The sequence below is a fragment of the Podarcis filfolensis genome (genome assembly GCF_964270895.1).
Source record: "Podarcis filfolensis genome assembly, chromosome: 12".
Lineage (NCBI taxonomy): Eukaryota > Metazoa > Chordata > Lepidosauria > Squamata > Lacertidae > Podarcis > Podarcis filfolensis.
In genome coordinates, this window is record NC_139614.1 from 27,526,063 (window position 1) to 27,549,422 (window position 23,360).

At 40.7% G+C, this 23,360-nt stretch overlaps 1 protein-coding gene and 1 long non-coding RNA gene across 8 annotated transcripts in view; one reads left to right on the forward strand and one right to left on the reverse strand.

Annotated features, from left to right (window-relative positions):
- DGKB (diacylglycerol kinase beta) overlaps positions 1-23,360 on the forward strand; it is a 248,765-nt gene that overhangs the window by 194,902 nt on the left and 30,503 nt on the right. For all 6 annotated transcript variants that reach the window (XM_083578600.1, XM_083578602.1, XM_083578599.1 and 3 more), the window contains one exon: positions 6,240-6,435. In XM_083578600.1, coding sequence (XP_083434726.1) covers positions 6,240-6,435 — 196 coding nt within the window. The remainder of the gene's footprint in view (positions 1-6,239; positions 6,436-23,360) is intronic.
- Positions 9,554-23,360, reverse strand: part of LOC310745880 — an 85,499-nt gene continuing 71,692 nt past the window's right edge. For both annotated transcript variants that reach the window (XR_014540420.1, XR_014540421.1), the window contains exon 3: positions 9,554-9,632. This is a non-coding gene — a long non-coding RNA (uncharacterized lncRNA). The remainder of the gene's footprint in view (positions 9,633-23,360) is intronic.

Below are 23,360 nucleotides of genomic sequence, written 5' to 3' on the forward strand. Positions count from 1 at the left end.
GATGAAGAATTTGAAAAGAGAGGGGAACAGAACCAGCATTCATAAGCGGTTGCCAATATTTTGGGACCATGTAGCCTCTTTATCCTGTCTTGGTTCTTATTGACTGTGGGTGTACAGCAGCAGGGTTTTCACCTATGCCATATGGGCAAACGGTGCAGGTGATTTAAGGGATGTAGTCCTAAGCAGGTGCAATGCAGCTCAGACTCACAAAGAGGCACTCACTCAGCTCAGGAACTATAGGGAGCAGCCTGAGGCAGCTTTTACCATGAAGAGAGAGGAACCTGCGGACCCTAACCAACAAAGCTTTGAGACTCGGGAGACAGGGACACTACTTGAGTCTGCTCATTCAGATAAAGTGCACAGAGGGGCTGACATGCTCAGAATCCACTCAGTACAGCAAAGGGCTATGAAGGACTATGAGTAGGAAGACAGCTATTCTGGGACCCTGAGTAAGGAGGCTGCATCCATTAAATGGTTAAGCCACAAGGAAGAATATTCCTGAGCCTTAAAGCAACAGAGGCCCGCAATCTAAGGAGGAATTTTAGTACCTATTATTCCATTCAGGGGCAGAGCCTTTTAAAAGTTGTGATTTAGAAGTGGTTGCCCATTTGAAATCCAGATCGGTGCTTAGCAATTTATGGTGGACATCTAGCGGTGAAAGGAGAGGCCCAGTGACTTAACTAACACTACAGAGAGATTTAGAAAGTTATTCTTGGTGTGGAGAAAGATTTGGAACAAACAGAACATATTTCTTCACACGACAAACCATTAATTTATGGAATTGACCAATGCAAGATGTGACACCTGACACTGAATTGGGGGTTAGGGACTTGTAGCTCTCCATATGTTGCTGCACCAAAATTACTGTCATCCATGACCGTTGGCTATGCTGGCTGGAGATGATGGGAGAGTGACAACATCTGGCGGGCCACAGACTCCCTACCACCGCTTTTAAGAGAGATGTGATAAACCAATGGAGATTAGGATTATCAATGGCTGTTGCCCATGATAGCTAGATGGAATGTCAGTGTTCAGATGTAGTTTGTTGCTGAGCACCAATTGCTGAGGAGGGTTATCAACAATAAATATGACACAGAGACTTCCTGGAATCCCTGACAATTGTGTGAAACAGGATTCTGGGCTGGTTTCAGTCTGATCCAGCAGGGCTTTCCTTAGGATAGTGTGCAGCCACATGTTATAAAGTCATTTTCTTCATTCCTTATTATCTATTTATGCCACTTTTATACATGGTGCTGTGTACTAAATACCATCATTTTATCTGACAAACACAACACCAAATAAAATATATTTGCCTTTCTTAATTCAACTTTGATATGTTAGCACAATGGAAATGGACATGTACTGAGAATTCCTCTGTCTGAACAAAAGAATTTCTCCTTTAGTAATTCTGAAAGTAACTCGTCACAGCAGGACTCTGAGGCCTAGTGAAATAATTGTCTTAGTATACTGCCTGCTGTGTTCAATATTGAGTGAATATGTTCCCTGCACCATCTTATATCACAATTCTCCCTTTATTTAAATAATTTTAGTCAGTTTGGGGGGCACAAGACCTTTATAAATTAACAGCAGGGAAATACCAAAGGTGTCAGATTGCATATTTATCATCTTTTTCGTGTAATACTTAAATATGTATTAAGAAGTGACTGACATAAATTAGGCAGATTTCAGAAGCCACAGGCTGTGGCTTGTAGAGGACCCCCTTCTGCTTGACATTTCATCCTTGTCAAAGATCAAATTATTTTAATTTAGGCTGCAAATTATAAGGAATGAAGACTTCTTTGTGGGAATTCCCTGTGGTAATCTGACTTTTGTTGTTACTGCTGCTTGTCAGTGTGCAAAAGATATAATATGCATGCAAATAAGGTTAAAAAATATGTACTATCTAATTATCCAGCCAGTACATTCCACTTGAAGACAGTGGGAGGCCTGACACACAGTATGTGTTTGATTCATTGAGGCCTGCAGGGTATTTACACAAGATTACTTTTAATTATGAAATTAATATCTGTTTATCGAGAATGTATAGCAGTAAGTGAGTATACACATGAGCAGAATTTTTAGTAAAAAAAGAATTCGTCTTTATGTTTACCATGTATGTGAGGTGTAAAAGCAAACCCCAAAAGTTTGCTTCCAATACAAAACTTAGACACTTTCTCACCCCTCACTGAAAAGGAAGTCAATAAAAATTGTTTTTCATCCCAGCTGCCAAGTGATTCCAAGATGTGTTACTGGAGGTTTTAGGCTGCCTTTCATTAATATTGTATGCAGATTTAAACTTTTGATCCAGAAAGGCAAATTTTGGAATGGAAACCTAATGGCTCTGAGTCCTCTTTCTTCCTCCCACTTTCAAACATTGTGCATGGCAACACATAGTACATATATAAATGTCTACATTTCAGAGAGCCTGAAATCTAGAATGGGCAGATAAGAATGGAAATAAATATATACCAAGTAGAAGGGACAGGTTAGGAAAAAGCAAGATAGGATAAGGTGAGATTTCAGTGGTCCAGGGTTTGTTTATTTTTTAGAAGTGAACCTTGGGAAGGGAACTGAAGGCAACAGTGACTAGCTGCAGATGAGCTTGCACCATTTGGAACATTATTTGCACCAGCACAACCTATTGGGCACACTGCTCTGAGCTCATTGGACATTGTGCATTAAGCACAACATTTTCATAGGGGTAAAGTGAACAAATTCCAGTCAATGTACCTGGACTCCATGAACCTTCCCATTGGACAGGCCATGTTGACCTGGAGGTAGACATGTCTGGTCGGTGAGGTCCCATTGCCTCCATTTTGTATGATCCATATAAGAGTTCATTTGTGTGGAATAGAGTAGGACTAGGCTAGCCAAGGAATAACAGAGAACCCTTTATTGTATTTTCCAGTAGGACTTATTCCTTTTGTTCCTAAAATTTCTTGGCCACATTTTCTACAATAATATCTCCTCAAGTGACATATGGAAGCAGTTAATGATAAAAGGCTGTAAAACTAACAAAGCACCATTAAATAACACATCGTTAATAATATTAATCACAAACCAGGGTCTTGGGATCTACCCAAGTTAGATTTGCCTGCCCTAAAACTGAACAGTTAAAACCATGACAAATTAAAAGGACAACAGCAAAGTACAAAACCAAGTTACCATCTCAGCAACAGAAAGCTAAAAATAAAACAACAGCCCAAGAGACTGGATAAGCCTTTTATTTAGATGATTTTAAAATTAGATTCAAATCATCATGATGTTAGTACACATAAGCAATTGTTTAGTATCTCACCCTTTTTGGCAGTGAGATGAATGATAGAGCGACACCCTAATTTAGCAACAAATAATGGTTGGGGTTCAAATGGTGAATTAAAGGACTTTGGAAATATTAATACATGGACCTGGAAGGATAGATTTTCTTTCTACATCACTGTTTGATGTCCAGGTTGCATGTGGGGACGGAATTAATGTATTATAACAACTCAATACCCTACTGTAGTTAAATGTCAACTTGGTAACCATATGGTACAATTTAAGTCTGTATTACCCTTGCCCCAAAAGGTGGCTTTCAACACACTTCATCACAATTCAACAGCATTTTCGTGTCAATTTTCTGAATAAATACATTTTTATATGCAATTTTAACTAATCTGCAGGTTTTGCCAGAAATGTCCCATAATAATAAAATATAACTTTTGTATATACTTTTTACTAATATATGCAGTTTCCCCCTAACATATATAACACTTTTGTGCACATTGTTTAGTCAGAGAACTGTATCACAAAATTTGAAGATGTGCCAATTTTGAAAGAGAGCTGTTTTTGTTGTTGTTTGCATATTGATTCAAGAAGTGTGTGTGGTGAAGTCTCTTACGGAAATGCAAACGAAACCAGTTTTCTCCCCTAGCCCAACTGTCAGCCCATTATTTTTTCTCCACCCTTTCCCACTTTCCTCCTCCTTGCTTGTCGCTCAAAGATGGTTCCTAATGGTGGCAAGACCCTTTGTTCACACCACGAACAGGTGCAGCTCCACACTTAAACTTCCATCATTAGATGTGCTGTGGTGACATTTGAAGGCCTATGACACAATTGGGTACCATTACTATTTCCCATCTATGTGCAACTTCTCATTTGCCATCCATTTCTTTCTTCTAGTCCTCTGTCAACAGAGAGGCACCCTGCACTACCCTCCATAGGTCATTAAACAGGTAAAGGTACTCCTGACCGTTAGGTCCAGTTGTGGACGACTCTGGGGTTGTGGCACTCATCACGTTCTATAGGCAGAGGGAGCTGGTGTTTGTCTGCAGACAGCTTCCAGGTCATGTGGCCAGCATGACTAAGCCGCTTCTGGAGAACCAGAGCAGCACACAGAAACGCCTTTTACCTTCCTGCCAGAGCGGTACCTATTTATCTATTTGCACTTTGATGTGCTTTCGAACTACTAGGTGGGCAGGAGCTGGGACCAAACAACGGGAGCTCACCCCATCGCGGGGATTCAAACCTCCGACCTTCTGATCAGCAAGCCCTAGGCTCTGTGGTTTAGACCACAGCACCACCCACAACCCTTCCATAGGTCATTACTTAATAATAAACCATAATAATAAAAAGAATTGGGAGACAAATTGGGAGTTATATGCCTGTCACAAAGACTTCCGTGGAGTGTTGTCATGATTCTTACCCTAGATTACTAGGTGAATATAGCTTTCAACACTTATTATGAATTAAGGTCAGAATTAGAGCCATATTATGTAAAAATTAAGGTCAGAATTAGAGCCATATTATGTAAAAAAAAAAGCAAATTCACAAAACTTTACTAATGAGGTGTGAGAAGTCACAATAGATCAAAGTGGAATCCAAAAAGCATTTGAAATGTGAAAGGAATCGTAGCTTGACTCAAGAGGCTAGCTGTTGCAGTTCTGCTTCTACTTGGGCCACTTTCACAAAAGAGATTTCAATTTTTCACTCGCTGAAAGAACCAGATTGAGCAGGTAGCTGTTCCTAAAACAAAATATGAGCAAAATATTACCATATGCTGAGGCATTATGTAAATGGCTGTGACTGTAGTTTGGACTGATTTTAACCATACCATTGTAAACTTCCTATAATCATACCAGTGCAAGCCTCCCACAAGAGATATGCCTGGTTAAAATGGTCTAAGAAAACCATACAGAAAAGTAATATATTAAAACATCTGAAACTTGGTTGAATACAGAAATGACTGGCAGAATCCGAGACCAGGGAGAAGAGTCGGTGGAAGAAGATTGGAAGAAATTTAAAGACTATTTACAGAAATATTGCAAAATTAATAAATGTTAGAATGATGTCAGAATGAATTTATGTGGTTTTAGCAGTAATGTTATAAAGGAGTATGTAAAAATGGGTTGTTAACAGGTGAGAATGTAAAGTTACAATATATTAAGATAAATGATTAAGATAAAAACAAAGATGGAAAGGATTTGCTGAATTAACTAACTGAACTGGAATACAAAAAAGGGAGGTGTGAGGAGGTCAAGGAAACAAGCAAATGAAAGATAAGATATGGAAAAATTGATTTGTTTTTAATTGTTTTAATTTTTCAATATTTTGTATTTTTTGTTTTATTACTTTTTCTTATTTTTGTAATTCTCTGAAATTTTAATAAATATTATGTTAAAAAAAAAGAAAAAAAGAAACTTGGTTGAATGAATAGAAGCAAGTTTGAAGACTGATGATGTAGCAAACCATTTAAGTGAGAACCTCCCCTTCTGGATTTGGCTAGTTCTATACTGTTGTTTTTCTCCAGAAGCTCATCAAATAATACAGAAGGTAGAACTCCTGACCTTTTCTTTTTAGTGCCACGGGTAAATGAAACCTTTGACAGAGAGAGCTAAAGGGCCCATTGTTGCTGATTGTGACGATAGCTTGAACAAATACCAGTATTTGCCCACTAAGCACTGTGATGTCATCACAAGTGCCTTCAAATGTGGAGACTATCGGGGACTAGATTTGAGGGCATTAGTTCTTTTGCTATCACATTTTTTTCATTTTCCATTTCACAGGTGCCCTACAGTTCAGGGCTGGGGTGTGGAGAAAATGTTAGTGGTGGGGTCCAGACACTGGCCTATATGCTTACTTGTATTGTGTCAGAAACTAAAATATAGAAAATGAGTGTGTGTGGAAGTGAGCTCATGTAGCAGGTTAATTCTGATCACTGATTTCTCCCTTTATTTCTCTCTTCTTCTTTTCCTGGCAAGTGTGATGGATTTCAGATAGACTTAAACAATATTTCCCTGGAAGGGATTGCCATTTTGAACATTCCAAGCATGCATGGAGGATCAAATCTTTGGGGTGAGACCAGGAAAAGGCGAAGCCATCGTCTATTTGAAAAGAACAGGTCAGATAAAAGAACCACTGTTACAGATGCTAAGGAACTGAAGTTTGCATGCCAAGGTGAGAGTCCAAGTAGAAATAAATAAAACTTCAAGATTTTATGTATACTTTTACAAATAGTTGATGACTGTTCAATGTATGAGAGATTATCTGGCAGCAAATCCTAAAGGTGAGGATTTATAGAATAGTTCTAACTAGGTCAGGTGAAAAGTTTAGATCTTTCAGCTATCTAAACAGCCTGCTTCCTGTCTGGGCTCAGATTTGGTGATTTCTTGACAGCTTCAGAAAAGGATTTCTGTTTTCAGATTAATGTCTTTTCCTAGCCTATATATATATAAAGTTATTTTAATATGTTTGTGTATCCCTGGTTTTGCATTAGTCCTGTGCTAATGTCTGTTATGCTGGGTTGAGAACTGAGAGACAAATATAAGCTTACTTGTTCCATTATTTCTTTATACTGAATGAACATTCTGTCAGATGTTTTTATTTCCAGAGTGAAACAATAATTGTTAGCCCTGACAAAGCCACAGATTTGAGAGCACATCCAGGAGTTTTCTCAAGTTCTATTTTTTCCTAATATTTTAGTTTTCTTAATAGGACTTGGTAATTCATCTGTAAATTAGGCTTCCATTATGTCTACAGGTACCCACATGTCAAAGGGAGTGTAGCCTTATTTTGCAGCACTTCATGTAATCCAAAACCAACCAAATAGATGTGTTACAATTTGGCTAGGGTTAGAATGCCATGCAGGTAGGGGTGGGGGATAAATTTGTTTGGTTTGCACTATATTGAGAATCTTCCTAAATTTACACTTCCTCAACCAATATGGAAGCCGAAACAAGGAGGGGCCATGAGGAGAATGGAGCCATAGAAATCTTCACCCAGGGCCTAAATGCAGGAGAGTGTATGAGCTGCTGTTAGGCAGAATACTAGGAGCAGAGATTTGTGGTGGAGAGATACAGTGGCCAGGGTTGAGGGGTTTAACTCTATTCTCACCACCACTTTCCCTCTGCAAGCCCTTTGACTACAGTTCCTCTCAGACAAGGTTTCCCAGTGAGAGAAAGAACCTGGGGGAATGGCTGCTGAGGAAAAGTGTTAGGCACATATCACCCCTGCCCCCCCACTTCCTTTCCCCTGAGAATGCCCTCTCTTCCCTCCCCTTGTTTGACACTATATACTTAGTTCTAGCCTGAGGGGCTTTCTATACCATTAAGAGAAAAGTGTGCCAGGCACAACTTTATATATATATTATTTCTGCAGCACTATGATGGGGAGAGTTATGCTGGGTAAAATGGCCTTTTGTGCAGCTTAAAAAACACAGACGTACATCAGAGTGTATTTGCAAATCTTAAGGTGGAAACAAGTAGGGCAGACTGAATTTCACAGAAGGCTTAGCCCAAGCTCTCTCAAATGTGACCTGGGTTTTGGAGCCCTATTGAAATATACTCAGAGTCGCAAAGTGATTTCATGCTCTTTATTCAGCTCATAGTGGTGAGGAGGAATGAATGAATGTCCCCTCAAAGAATCTGCTTTATATACATTATTTACACAATGGGCTGCACATGATTGGCTAATTCCGGAATTCTACTGTAAGCCAATCAGGTTGTGGATTCACTTCTATCTGGAGCATGATTGGGTGGTTCCTGCCAACCAATCATACTGCTATATTGTTCTAGGACCAATCAGACTGCTGCCTTTTGGATCCTATTATTCTAGGACCAATCAGACTGCTGCAGTTTGGATCCTATTCAACTCAGTACATAACACCTATCTATCCCAGAGCCTCAGACTGTATAACAGTTGCAACAAATGGAGGAAGTCACACAATCTTTTCCCCTCTCCCAATACAACCAAAGCAATTGTGGTGAGCAGCAGATTCCAAAAGCAACACGATTTTCCTATCTTTGGCTTGAACCTCTGTTCTTTTCCCACCCATTCTCCTTTTTAAAATGCGAGCTCTAGTCCAAAGCGGAGAGTTTCATTTTCACATAACATGTGAGAATGCCTAAAGCTAGCACGACACCTCTCACTCCCAGGCACATACCTCTGCACATTAAATTCTTTCAAGAATTGATTTTAATATGCTCATGTGCATGCTACTCTAAAGTGATGGAGTCAGATGTCTGGTAGAGCCTACACCAGCCTGGTGTAATCTCCATCAGCTAGAGAGCATCAGGATGGGGAATGATGGTCCAGGATCTGTGTGGCCTTTGCGGTTTGTAAGCATTATTCAGTTTCCTAAAGAAGCTGCATGTTTCCAAACAATTGTTCAGAGACTTCACAGCAGTTGCCAGCTAGATTGGCTCTAACCACTGTCATACCCTTTACTATAACTACTGACATTCCACTTTTGTCTTCAAACCAGATGTCATCCATTACAGAGAACATTCTCTCTGCAGGTGCATTAAAGTCTCTGCATGCCAAAACAAATTCAGCAAGCGGCAGAAGATTTTTTCTGATGTGCTTTTAAAGAAGTGATTTAGAAATTTCACCCATCTAACAGCCAGTTCTCACCAGCAATTTAAAAAAAACAAACTCTCTCTCTCTGTGTGTGTGTGTGTCTGCGCACGCACACAAACATGCAAGAGAGGGAAAGCATTATAATTCACATGAATGTGAACCATGTTCATAGCTTTGGGCAGGATCCTGAATGCTAATAAGGATGCGGATCTTCATGCAACTTTTATTTCAAATATTTGGTGATGTTCAAATATTGCCAGTGTCATACATTTGATGTTGAGAAACATGTGGTTGTGAAGGGAAACTGCAAGCTTCTATATATCCTAGCACAATGGACATCATTATAGTAGGTGTGGAGTGAGACCACTCCTTAAGAAACCTCCAGTGGATTCAGAAAACTAAGGAATTACTGTCCTCCTTAGCCAAGGTTCTTGAGCGAATGGTTGCAGCCCACACCCAGGCTCTCTTGGATGAAGCCAGTTTTCTAGATCCCATTTCAATCAAGGTTTAGGCCCAGTTTGGGCATGGAAGATACTTTGGTTGCCCTGTATGAGTCCAACCCTCCGACTCTCCCTCCAACTCAGTCAGCTCTGCCAACTGGCCAGCTGCTTCTTCAGCTCCTCTGGTCCAGCTAACTCCCCCTCTCTTACAGAGGTGTCCAACAACAGTGGTGTGGGAATCTCTTACCCATCACTACTTGAACTCCCCACTGCCGCTGCCGCTGCCGCTTCCACTACTCTTGGGCTCCTGGTCCTCTGGCAGAGCCTGTCCAGGCTGGCACCACAGTCCCAAGTCAGCTGTAGGGGGAAAATATTTATTATTTAACTTTCCATACAAGAGCACATTACTCCATATTGCTGAAATTATTTTTAAAAAAATAAACTATTGGCTTTTGTGATCAGCCATATGCTCAAGAGCGACAATTCAAGAGGGTTTGAAGAACGAATGTAAGATGTTCAAAGGTGTATTTATGTATTAACAGCTAGAATAATCAACCCTCAAATTAATACTATTTATTATCTATAATTTGCTCTTCAGTATCGGTGCACTTTTATGTATTGAGAGAAGTGTTAATTAGCAAATTTTTAATATACAAAAGTTCTCATTGTTAGGGGGAAAGACCATCCTCAGTACCTTTTATTTTAATTCCCTTTTAGAGCAACACATCAGAACCAAAATGACCTCAAAAATAAGCATGTGCCCTCAACCCTCAGATTTGCTGCTTAAATTTGACCCCTATCAATTAACTTACCAGATTTACCTACTGATTTAGCCAATAAAACCTTGAAAACCTAGTTAAAACAAGTAAGTTCAATAACAGCAAAAATACTGTTAATTCATTTGTGAATTACCTCTTTACACCATAGATTTTGAGGTTTACAGCTCAACATTTTCCACTGTGACCCTAATATAACTCAACAGCAGAATGCAGGTAGCATTTACCAGTGTGTTGTAGTCTTCATGACTACAATACATGATAGATGTTGATACAGATGTAGATATAGATATAGATATAGATATGAAGGACAAGAGCATAAACTTGTTTGACTCCTTATCAGTCTAACAAAAGCAAGTTCCAGCATTTTATATCATTCACCTTTCTTTTTTTGACAGCTGTATAACAATGTCATTCTCCATGCTGTTCATGCTAGTTAAATGGGTTCTTTCTTTTTCAATTATCTAGCAACATTTTTGTCAATTATCTAGCAGCTCACATTATCAAAACTTGCCATAAACTGGATAGTTCAGTCACATTCCTATAATGATGGAACATATGTTTAAAAGGCACCCGTGTCCCGACAGAAATCAAACATGTGGCCTAAGCGAAAAGAGATCTGATGTATGTGCTATTAAAGGAATCTAGTTTCTGGATTCAGCGCTTCTGAATTCAGTGGCCACAATGTCACCCTTCCTTTCAAGTTGTTGCAAATAGTTCCTTCTTTTTTAAAGGAAACCTTTCCTATTATCTTTTGTTTTAGCAGAATCAATTCATTTTCCAGAGGAGAGATCTGCCTTTCCCATGCACCAGTTTGCTAAGTGAAAGGTTTTTACCTGCTCAGCTATGAACCCAGGCCAGAGCTGAGAGCGCTACTCTAAAGAAGCATTTGAGAAATGTGGGGTTTTGAAAAGACATGCTATTCTGAGGCTCAGCTTAGAAGAATTAAAAACAGATTTCACACAGCCCTTTATATCCCTTTATGTGGGAACAAGAGTGTCATCCGTACCCCTAACAAACAAAAGCATAAAACCAAAGCAATTTAAACCAGTGTTGGAGAAACTTTGGTTAGAAATATAAACATTTGCGCAAAGGTACTTTCAAGTTTTCAACAAGTTTGGGTAGGTTTGTTACAGAAAAACTTTAAATACATTCCTACATCAGCAGGTAGTAGTTTCTCAGTGCCAGTATAGTAGAAAACATAACTCATGTACTTTATTACTTATCAGACCTATTAATTTATATCCCCAAACCAATATACAAGACCCTTCATTGATATGGCATGGAAATTGAAAATCATAACCTTGTTGGATTCGAAAGGTTAGAATACAGAAAAGCACCTGACAGATACAGTATTCAGATGTAATTGTGGGGAATGTGTGTCTTTGTTTCCTAAACAGCAACTCCCAGGCACACATTGTTGCAAGTGCTTTTGAAACTCCAGGGAGTTTTTAAGTCAGACTCGCTGGTTAATGATATTGGTTTATTAACCATTGTATGCCACTGTGGTTGAGATGTCATTGATTTTATCCAGATGCCACTACCAGCATTTAAAAACTCTTTACCATAGAAGCCAACTCCTAGGGGCCAAAGGAGCTTTGGCTCCCCATAAAATATTTGAGGGACTGCAAGAAGATCAAACCCATCCATTCTTAAGGAAATCAGCCCTGAGTGCTCACTGGAAGGACAGATCCTGAAGCTGAGGCTCCAATACTTTGGCCACCTCATGAGAAGAGAAGACTCCCTGGAAAAGACCCTGATGTCAGGAAAGATGGAGGGCACAAGGAGACGGGGATGACAGAGGACAAGATGGTTGGACAGTGTTCTCAAAGCTACCAACATGAGTTTGAACAAACTGTGGGAGGCAGTGGAAGACAGGAGTGCCTGGCGTGCTCTGGTCCATGGGGTTACAAAGAGTCGGACACGACTAAATGACTAAACAACAAAGCCCCCGCCCCCCCCCCAAGTAGAAGGGCATTGCCATTGAAATGGTGTGTGTGCCCTGTGTCATGCAATCAATGGGGCACGGCTTACCTGCCCCCCACTATTTTATTCAAGTCTGCACCCCTGCTTTAATATCAATGAAGCAGGTAGATATTCTCTGGGTCCAGAATTGAAATGATAAATAGGCTCCTTGCCTGCAGTGGCTCAGTTAATTGTTCCATCAGTCTTCTGATTCCTCAGATATCCACAGCAGCTCAAAGTGACTTCCCTAGGCTACCAATCACCATTCACTAAACAGCAACAGAGAGATGTAAATTTCCACATGTCATTGATCTACAACTCCCAGAGGGATGTGAGGGGCAGATGGGGCTCGTCCACCTAGGAAGGTAACCCGTCTAGGAGAAGGCAAACTCTGGTCCTAAACCCCCACTGCCTTGTGGGATATCTTCACGAGAAGAAAAGGCTAAGGGGTAAACCATATGTCAGGAGTGCTCTGATGGTGTTTACTGCTTGGCAGGGGTTTGGACTCGATGGCCCTTGTGGTCTCTTCCAACTCTATGATTCTATGATTTTATGAAACCCTACACAAAACTGGAATGCAGTCCCTCAGGTGGTCGGATGGCGCCTTGTACGCCTCCTTCCGGCAATTCCTGCAGCCAAGCTGGTGCCAAACGTATTGCTCTGATTTCCTTTGGACCACATCAGCGAGGCCGAAGTCGGGGGGGGGGGAGGTTTTGTCATCTCAGCAGCCCAGAAACTCCATACACACTGCCCAGGCTTGCACACCGTGGAAGGTCACTTTGGTGCCGCTAATGCAGTGATTTGACTTCACCCTCGGAGGTGCACTCCATTGTCTCTTGAGACAGATGGATGCCAACAATTCCCAGAATCCCTCCCCACTGGCTTTGCTCCCTGGGCTTGGTGGGTGATTCCCACTGGTTCCTCCCGTCCCTATTGCAAATGAAGCAGCTCTCTTTAGCACAGCGCCCAGAGTTCCATTAGGGCAAACCAGAGTTGGTGGGATTCATGGCAGATGGCGAGATATCCCCTTGCTGGAATTCTGTTCGGCAAACATATGCCTTGACAATGCTGCAAAGATTCTAAAAACATGCTTCAAGGGCTTGTGATAACCGAGGACTAAAAAAAATAAAATAAGTGCTTTAGCAAGACACATGAATGACAGCCAGTGTGTTTGTGACCCAGTTACTTGGAAATAGCTGGTACAGAAACAGTTGGCACTCAACTTTAAATAAAACTATAGAACTCTCTCAGCCTCTCCACTCTCGCTGTGTAAATGTGAAAGAACTGTAAATCCTGTTGACAGTTATTGCCATATCTATTGGCACACAGTCAACACCAGCTATTTGAAAAGTGTTGTGCCGCAGAGCTAGTGCCCATTACCTGTCTCCCTATATTTTCTTACAATTTATTTTCACCCCAGCAGGCAGAACCTCACAATGCCATTAATTTGTAAGGTGGCTTGTTCTTTCCAGTGCAGCCTGTTTACAATATGCTCATGTAAACAACCCAGGAGTTTACTGGCAATGCTTTACGGTGTCAGAAGGGACACCACAATTTAAAAAGCAGTAGAGGGGGAAAGAGCGGGTCAGGCAGGTCACCCACATCCCAAGCTCGCCTCCTAAACCCTGGGTCAGTCTTCCTCCTCTAAAAAAAGATGCCAGTGCCTAAATAATCCGTTGGATTGAGCTAGATGGTGGATATAGTTTAAAATACAGAAACTGCATTTCCAGCTGCACACTAGATTTGAGTACACAGATTGGACGGCAAGGGAAGGGTGTCTGGAGCAGATGATAACACGTAAGCACGTGTGGTGATGATAATGGGAAGAAAGGGGAAGTGGAGGAAAACAGATCATTCAGCAACCAGCAGAGGTGAGGAACCTGTGTCCCTCTAGATGAGGGATAGTCAACCATCTTAGAAACATCGTTCCAGTTTTGGGGGGAAGCAGGTGAATTTTATGGGGCAGTGGTTGGTTTTGTCTCTCAAGATGAGGTGACATCATAATGTAGTATCATAGCCAAGGGCACTCTGTCACAAGAGGACAGGAGGTTACAGCTTGAATGAGCAGCAAGGCTTTTGTATGTTGTTGTTTTTTAAAAAGGTACCTCTCAGCCTCCTTTTATTTAAATGCAAGATGAACATTCTTAAGGTTCATTTGTCCGCTGAAAATTTACAAATATTTCCCCCCCTTTTGTGGGGGACAAATGGTCCTGCAGAAGGGGCCGATAGTCATAAACCCAAAACATCTCCAACTGAAGGAGAATTGTTTCAGCTACAGGGTGTTATTTAAATCTTGTTTTTAACACGCACCATAACCATCTATAAGTGAAATGCGTTACACTGAATAGAACTCCTTTGCAAAATAGCTTAAGGAATTAGACATTTCTATATTCATGGGATAAAGAATAAGCTTTTCTGCTGAAGCAGGTTATTTTCCACAACATCCAGTGAAGAATACGCAGGAATATCTCATTTGTATTTTGGAAAATTATTAATCTGAAGATCCAGGTGTCCAGGGCAGGGTTAAATGGATAATATAGTGTCAGGCGTCTCTAGGGAACATGTGTCTGCAGTTAAACAAATTGAATAGCGATGACAGATTTTCCTGCCTCCTCATATAAAGGTCAGCGGGAGAAACCATCTATTTGGCATTACAAGATATAAGTGTGACTCTTAACCAAACCCAAATTCAAACACCTTATCATACTAAAGTCAATTATTTTAATGTAATCTTTTTTTATTACAATTATTCACCATCTTGAAAGATCCCTAATACAGAAGAGCCTCAGAATTATCCGGCTCTTGAATGAATCCAATTTTTCCACCTCAGACTGAATTTTTATCAGTTACTGAAATGTTTTCATAGCACATAGTGCTGTTTTAAATCACTATGCTAAATTACAATAACAATATGGATTATTTTCCCTGCAAAGGAAGCACCTGTAATCGTATGTTGTTAATTACTCCTCCTCCAACCCCCAGTATTTGGGGGGGGGAATAATCCGCTTACAATTACAAATAATTTATACCTGGAAAATTTTCAGAGAGGTGGCTAACAAACATGGCAACACAAATCAAAGAACAAAACAGATGTTCTGAATCTGTCAATTAAAGAGATTTTTTTTTAAAAATGACAGCAACAAATGGAAGTATTGTATTAGATGCTATTTAGCCACCCACTTTTCTTCTTCTCCAAAAATACCTCACAAAAACATTGGATACAGTGGGTCAAAGCCAGAGGTCCAACCATAGAACTTTCCGCTCCGAGAAGCAAGAAGGTACCATAATTTTTCTGTCTATAAGACACCCCCATGTATAAGACGCCCCGTATTTTGGGGGACTCAGATTTAAGAAAATGGCCTCAGCACTATCCGTGTTTAAGACGCCACCTGATTTTTGACATAATTTATTAGGGGGTCTTATACATGGGAAAATACGGTAATTTTCACTCATTTCCCCTGTCCCCTCTGAAAATCTACTTTAGAAGACCCTCACTTGTCTGAGTGACAGGCTCCACAACATCCCGAGTCCTTCCACAAAGAGGAGGAGCCCTTCCATTTGCAGATGAGCTGCTCTGGATCCAAGCCTGCCAGGCGCTTGGAAACCACAACGCAAGCCACTTTGCCAGCGCTGTGCATTGTGCTTTGAGAAGCCCCAAGCATAGCACTGGCAAAGCATTCCCCCCCCCTTTTGCCAATCAGTTGATGGGGGGCAGAGAAATGGAAACCTGCATTTTCCAGGCATCCACTGCGCAAAGGGGAACTCCCGCACACAGCCAACGCCTGCTGAAATCTTTCTAGCGGGAAAAGCACAGGCATCACATCAGCTGTGGGGGGGGACACTTCCTTCTGCAACCAATCCCTTAAAAAAAAAAACAACTAGTTGCCAGCTGATGGGAGGAGGAGAAAGAAGCCTACAGTCTGCATTCATTAATTGTGCTCAGCATCTTCCTCCATGGATGGGATGCCTGGTTTCTGGAGCAAAGCATACCAATAGGTTTCTACTGAAACCACCGCTATATTGGAGGAAGACCTCCATTAAATCTGCACTAGCTAACTTGATATTTTTACACTGCATTTCATGGGAGAATGGAATTTCCAGCTTCTTTGTAATGAGGCAGGTTTCTAGCATGTGAGGTTTTCTGCGAAAGGTTTACAAAATTAAGTGGGCGCGTTTGAGGGGGCTTCCATATATCAGCATGCATCCATGAAGTCTTCTGTGCTTTGGATCACGCATGAGAGGAAGTGAGCTGGACTTCCTCTTCCACTGGGCATCTCCCTTATGACATTGTTCACATAGGAGCAAATTCACAGGTTCGGCTTCAGATATTCTAAACAGGCATAGAAACAAGGTAAACTAATCCACTTCCTCTTGCCTCCTTGTTTAAGAATGTTCAGAAACACACTCGTTTTAATACTTCCATGGTAAAACACGAGCCCTTCCATAATACCTTTTGAGAAAAGTAAGTGCATTGTTTTCACAGAGGTTCTTACACTAAAGATAATGTTAGGCCAACACAGAGATGTAGGACTTATGGTGCTTCAGATCTCATTGGACTGCAGCTCCCATCGTCCCAAAAAACATTGACCTTGCTGGCTGGAGCTCATGGGAGTTGGTGTCCAACAATATCTGGAGGGCTACATATTAGCCCCCGTTGACTTATAGTAACTTGCATCCTTTGGGCTTTGTTGGCTGGGCATTTTTGCCGATTTCTTCAGCTGGAGAGTTGTTGCGTTGTTAATTCATCAGCCTTTTTACGACGGACTAAGGTTAGGTTACATCTTTCCCACACCTGGCTCTACGGCTGCCCACATCCTTTTAAATGAGAGTTAGATGCACTCCTGGGTAATGCCTCTGCAGCACAGGAGAAGATTAAACATTAAATCTAGTAAGGCCGGAGTAGAAAGATTTATGACAGCACTTAATGAAAGCTAGTATCTTTACATTTTACAGACTTGAAGTGAGGTTTAATCATAACCTTACAAGTGGTAGGTGCCAGCATTTGGCTAGTGAGCCCTTGCTAAAATTGAAATGGCGTTATAACAAAGTATGATGTTGCCTGCACATAGATGGCAACATTACAGAAATTAACAGGGCACTTGCATAAATTTCAAACAAGCTTTTTATTAATAGTGATTGCCATATATATATATATATATATATATATATATATATATATGAAATGTATATGCACACACCGTTAAATTTTCCAATATATTGTGATTAGTTTTTGTACTCTACACTTAAGCAGCTGCCAAAGCAAACAGAAAAACCTGAAATCACAGTCAGAATACCCGCTTCGTTTCCAATAGGACAATTATTGAATTATGTAGCCACTGCAGCAATTTTAAAAGCTGAAAGCAAGAGGCAGTAGCTAAGAGCAAAAAAAATCACGATTCACCTGGGAAAATCCAGATTCACTCTGTAAGTGAAAAGGCGCACTTAAAAAGAAATGCTAATAATATGGTTTACAAATTACTAAGCACAACCCTGTGCCTATCTGCTTGGAAGCAAGAGCCACTGAGTTCTTGGGGACTTTCTTGCAAGTAAGTGTGCCTAGGACTGCAGCCAGCCAGTGTGTGCTCTCTAAATGCCAACCATCTGTTGGCAGGCAGCTTTTAAAAGACTAGAATTCAGACACTCCAAACCTAAATTATTAATTTTGTAATCTCCCCCCTACCCTCCCGGCAAAGCATAGTGTTTTCATTTGGTTTTTGGGTGTGTTTTTTAAATGTGAAGTTTCAAAGTTGAGGCATCAATAGGAATAACAGTTGCTTTGAAACGGTATGTGATGTTTTGGAAACTAACAGCCTAATCTAAAATAGTTGGAAGTGTTGTAACGATGTAACGATGTGGTTTAAAGATGTTTTATGATTTCCCACCCTGTGCGCATAACATATATACACACACTCGGGGTGGGGACAGCACATGCCACCGTGCTCCCCTCTCCTTATGTTGATTTTGAAATCAGGGACAGAAAAAGATTTCTTTCTCTCTATAATCATCTGAATGATGCCCCCAGCTATGTTATATATTGCACAATTCAATAATAACTACCATCAGTGTTTATTACAATTATATTCTTTTGTGTAAGATATTGGTAAGAAAGGGGGGTGTTTATGACTTGGGATAGCATGTGATATAGACCTTCTAAGGGAAATTAAGCTTTGAAGGCTTTCTCCTCATTTTCTGGGCATGTCGTATATTTGGTGATGCTTGCTAGCAGCTGAGATTCTGAATGGCGTTGAGTCTCACCACCCTATTTACAGTGTGGAATTCAAGGCTGTTGACGGAATAAAGTGACAAGTACCGTTCTGTTTCTTTGCACTGTGTTGCTTTTTGTTTTGGCTGATTTATTCTGCCCAAAATTCACATCTGTATTGCTCAATGAATCCTATGATGGATGAATTGAGAGCTGGCTTTGGAAGAAAGAGTGAACAGTGAGCTGGAACAGTGAAGAAAAGTTATGTCAGCTTTCAGGCTAATAATTTGACTGGCTGAATTAAGATAGCTGCTTGCCACACAAATATGAGCAAAGCAATCTCTCTAGATTGGCCCTATCGTTGTTTTTTTTAATGTAGATGTCTGCTTAAATATACAAATTACAATAATTCGATACCCAGTTCACTTCATTATATCTCCCTATCTAGTTTCATAGTGCATCTGCTGCTAGTAAAATAGTACACAGCATGTTTCCTCTGCTTTTTCTGGGCTTTCCTTCTTTCCTTTCCTTTGATTGGGGCATGCAGGGCCAACTTGTAAGGACAATTTTATCTCCTTGCAATGTTCCCAAGGGAGCATTCATGCAGAGAATGCTTTGTGTGAAGCCAGCTCTCTCCACACACACACACAGAGAGAGAGAGAGTAAGAGAGAGAGAGAGAGAAAGAGAGAGAGAGAGAGAGAGAGCGCTATGGCTTTTGAGGAGAGACCCTCGTGACTCTGTTAACTGGAGAAAAAATGTGCAACCACAACCATAGAAAATGCTTTCGAGGACTCGCACCTGCAACTGCAGATATCCCAGGTCTTACAAAATACGCTCTGCACAATTACATTACCGGGGGGAAACTTAGGGAGCGCTATGTAGAAACAAAATTTGCAGGCTTGAACCAGCTCATGGTTTGATTTAATTGCCTGCATTATTGAGGAGAAAGTACTGGTCCGGGTGCAGACACATCACAGAAACGCTTCAGTTAAACACGTTGTAAATTTTGTATGAGAAAGCGGGTTGGCAAAAACAGAACTCCACAGCACCACCTGGTGTCACAGTATTATAATGCATATACAATGCTTTTTCTTCACCGATCTAGCTGAGTCCCTAATCTAAGATAATGGAGTTGTTTAGAGAAAAGTCGAGCAAGGAGCACAATAATAACACTGGAACTTAGGGCCATCCAGTGAAAGTGAACGTTTGAAGATTTAGGACAGACAAAAGAAAGTACTTCTTTGCACAGCACATTGTCGGAACTACAAATTCAGAAAAAGTAGGAATTGCCACCATCTTGGATGGCTTTAACAGAGGATGAGACAAATCCATGGAGGATAAGGTTATCGATGGCTACCAGCTGTAATGTTGGGGGCAGTGTGCTTCTGATTACTGGAAAGCATGCGAGGGAAGAGTACTGTTGCACTCAGATCCCTTGCGTGTGTCGTTGGACACAGAGAGCAGGGCGCCAGACTAGAATGGCCACTGACCTTATCAAGCAGAGTTCTTACGTTCTTACATTACAGCTTAACATTTCCTACATTTATGGAACGGGTATCTTTGAAACAGCTGGCACTATAGCATAATGGCTAAGAGTATGAGATAAGAACTAGAAATTGTGGGTCCCAGTGTAGACTGGAACTGCCAGAGGCATTGTGACAAATGCAAGCTGCTACTTGATGTAGCTCTATTTCCCCTCCTACTTTCTTCCCAATAACGTTTACTATGTGTGGTGGGTTGTTTATTGAATCAGCATATGAAAACCAAAACATTCTATAAAATGTAACTGCTCCAGCTGCAAAAGGAAGAGAAAGAGATTTTTCACAATCCTTAAAATCTGAAGTGTGTGTAACATGTATGAGTTTCAGTCACGGCAAGCATAATAATCCTTGGCTCAGATGCGGGGAAACTTGTGGCCATCTAGATATTGTTCGGCTCCCAGATCCCACCATCACCAGCCAGTGTGGTCAATGGTTAAGGAAGTTGGAAGTTGTCATCCAATAACCTCTGGAAGGCCTTGGGTTCCCCATCTTGCTGTAGTTATGGAAAAAACCAAATCACAGAGAAAGTGCAGGTAAGAGAAAATGCTTATAAAAAGCAGCTTGGTTTCAGCTAATGATTCCAACCATTGGGGGTAAGCTGCACTTGCTGAAAGCCTTGCACTGCAACAATTGTCCATTGCTGTCCAATTAAAATGTATGCAAATCGATCTTTTCAGTGACAAACACTTTGAAATCCCCAATTCCATGTTTGCAATCCAGAAAATGCTGAACAAGTAGTGCATCAGTGACAGGAATTCAATAGTGCACTATGAGAGGAGACATTAAAAGGAATAGACCCATTGGACACAGTTTCTTGTGGATGAAATAATCTCATAGGAAATACCATCCACAGAGCAATCCCATGCATATTTAGTCAGAAGTAAATCCTATTATGTGCAATAGGATTTACGACAATATGGCAAAGTGCTTGGTTATATGTGGGCAGAACCATATAATGGAACACAAAAGTAAAATTAGGCAGACATCACTAGTTCAGCATGGGATTTGGGGTTTTAGAGGGTTTGCTTTTGAAAAAATGGAACTAAGGTTAGGTGGATAGATTGAGTTTGAATTAATTTTAGCAGTAGAATTCTGCATATGCAATACTGGATAGCAGGACACAAAAATAACATTTTAAATTTATTGGGAAAGATTGGAGCTCAATGATAAGGTCAGGTGTGCCAACTCTAGTGGGCCAAGGCATCTTCAGCCCCCTCAATATTTGTTGGGGGCCCAACACCCTCTCTTCGGTTCACCTCTGCCCTCCTGCCTCCGCCACATACTTGCCAGAGCCCTTCCAGTCCCTGACATATTAGATGTAATGAACAATGTTCTGATACTATTTTTCACATTCTTTGAGTCTACCAGTGACCTGTTTTTTCCTTGCACAATGAAAGGACTGGCAGCTGATTCTTTTCCTGACCTGAGCAAAACAATATTCAGTGCATCGTTATATTATTTCCTTGCTCCAGTTTGTAGAGAAGTGTTTGAGAGATGCAAGGAGCCATTTTAAATGCATTACTCTGCATCAAGCGAATATATGAAGACATTTCAGTGATGTCTTGCTGTCATTACTGGCCACTTAAATTATGTCTCCAGGTGTATCAGCACTATGCCAAAGCATTTGTACCGATCAGATACCTAAATCAGATACTGCATAGATATAAGAGTCAGGTAGTTAGAATAGCTGGCTCAGCAGATGTACCCCGTAATATTTTTAAAAAGAGGCTTTGTGTAAAATTAGACATTGTGAAATACAGTATTTCACATTGTGAAATGTAATAGCACTGATACCAAATATAACAAGAAAGTAGTCTAATAACATTCCATTGCAATTTAGGCACATCTCTCATGTTTACTGTCATAAAATTTTATGGCTGCACATAGCAGCCGAATTAGCTACAGGAAGTTAAACATTAATAAAGTCCTCTTTAAGTATGCAAGAACAGACTAAGTCTTTTCAAAGGACTATTTAGACAAGCAGAATTCGAGAATTGAAAGTAGATGGTCTGTGCAGGCATGTTTTAATTCATAGGACATAATCTTTTTCTTACGGAACTCAATGGGAGTCTTGTAATTATTTCAGGAAGAGCACAATTAGGCCTACCCATTTCAGCTAATCAGTAATTCATTTTAAATCTCAACAGTGCACTATTTTGAGTATTGAGAATTGTGGATATTTAGGAGTAGAATCGCTCCCTTGAATATGCTATGGAGTGTATAGGGCATTGACATTGGCGTCCTGCAGCATGGCAGCAGCGGGAGGCGCCATTAGTGAAAGCATGCCTCATGTTACGAGCGGTTTCGGCTTAAGAACGGACCTCTGGAACGAATTAAGTTCATAACCGGAGGTACCGCTGTATCAAGTCAGACCGTTGGTCTATCTAGCTCAGTATTGTCTACAATGACTGGAAACAGCTCTTGAGGGTTTCAGAGAGGTTCCTACTGTATGTGGAGATGCCTCGGAACAAACCTGGGATACTCTGCATGCAAAGTAGATGTTCTACCACTTAGCTAAGTATAGCCTGTCCCTGTGTAACAAAAATGGATATTAAAAGTGACGGGCTACAAGAAGATGCTTATGGAACTAGAGCATTGCTTGAGTCAAGTGTAGATAAAGGAAATACAACTGAACCTTCAGTTTTGCTTTTAACTCAATCCCACCAGCTTCCTCCAAAGCGTACAGTAAACCACGAATCTTAAGATAATGAATCCTGGAGATAACATCCTTACACTGACGCTGTGAAGGATGGCCACAACTGAATGCTGTTTGGTTACCAGAGAACCTGTGATGAACAAGCTGCCACATACAGCACTTTACAGATAAGCGTAACTTGGGAAGGTTTAGGGTTACTTGTAGCTTTTGCATGGCCCGCAAATTAGGTCTGCTCTTCACTTTGATTTGCTTTTAACATGCAAATCCGTATTTGGAGCTCTTAGTAACAGAAAACAATGAAGCATAGGAGGGAAATTAAAGAGCCATGACAGAAACAACAAGCATAATTTGTTTTTAAGTTTGCATAAGTCTCCTGTCTTGATTTGATTATTTTGTCCTGCATCTCAGCAAATAAATTATGGCAATCTTGCATAGTCTTCAAACAATTTGATGAATACTCACACTTCTGTTTTTAGGGGCCGGGTGTCTCTCGGTTTGAGACTATGAGCTACTGGAAAGTTATTTTTACGAGCTGATAATGTTTAGTTGTGCAGTGCCATCAGTGTTCATTGGCACTTCATGTTGGGTTCACTGTCTTTTCTGTCTACAATTCTCTGATTTTATCAAAATGATAAATGCTACGTTCCCATCACAGCAGGCAAGTCATTAAGACTTCTACACAACTCTCAAACGTTACAGTGATAATGGGTCCATTCTCTGAATTAATTCACTGCATGGTATAGTGACCAGAGGCTTGCTATGCCAGAGATGAAAAGGAACAACTTAGCCTTTGTCCTCCCATGTTGTTACTCTCTGGTTTGCTTCCTTCAAATTGAGGAAATAATCAATAATACCAGCTGCAGCCGTTTCTGTCCCTTTGTCTGGCAGTCAGTCATTTTCAGCTGCAAAATCAAATCCGCAAAGCAGCTTGCAGTAACTGGAAT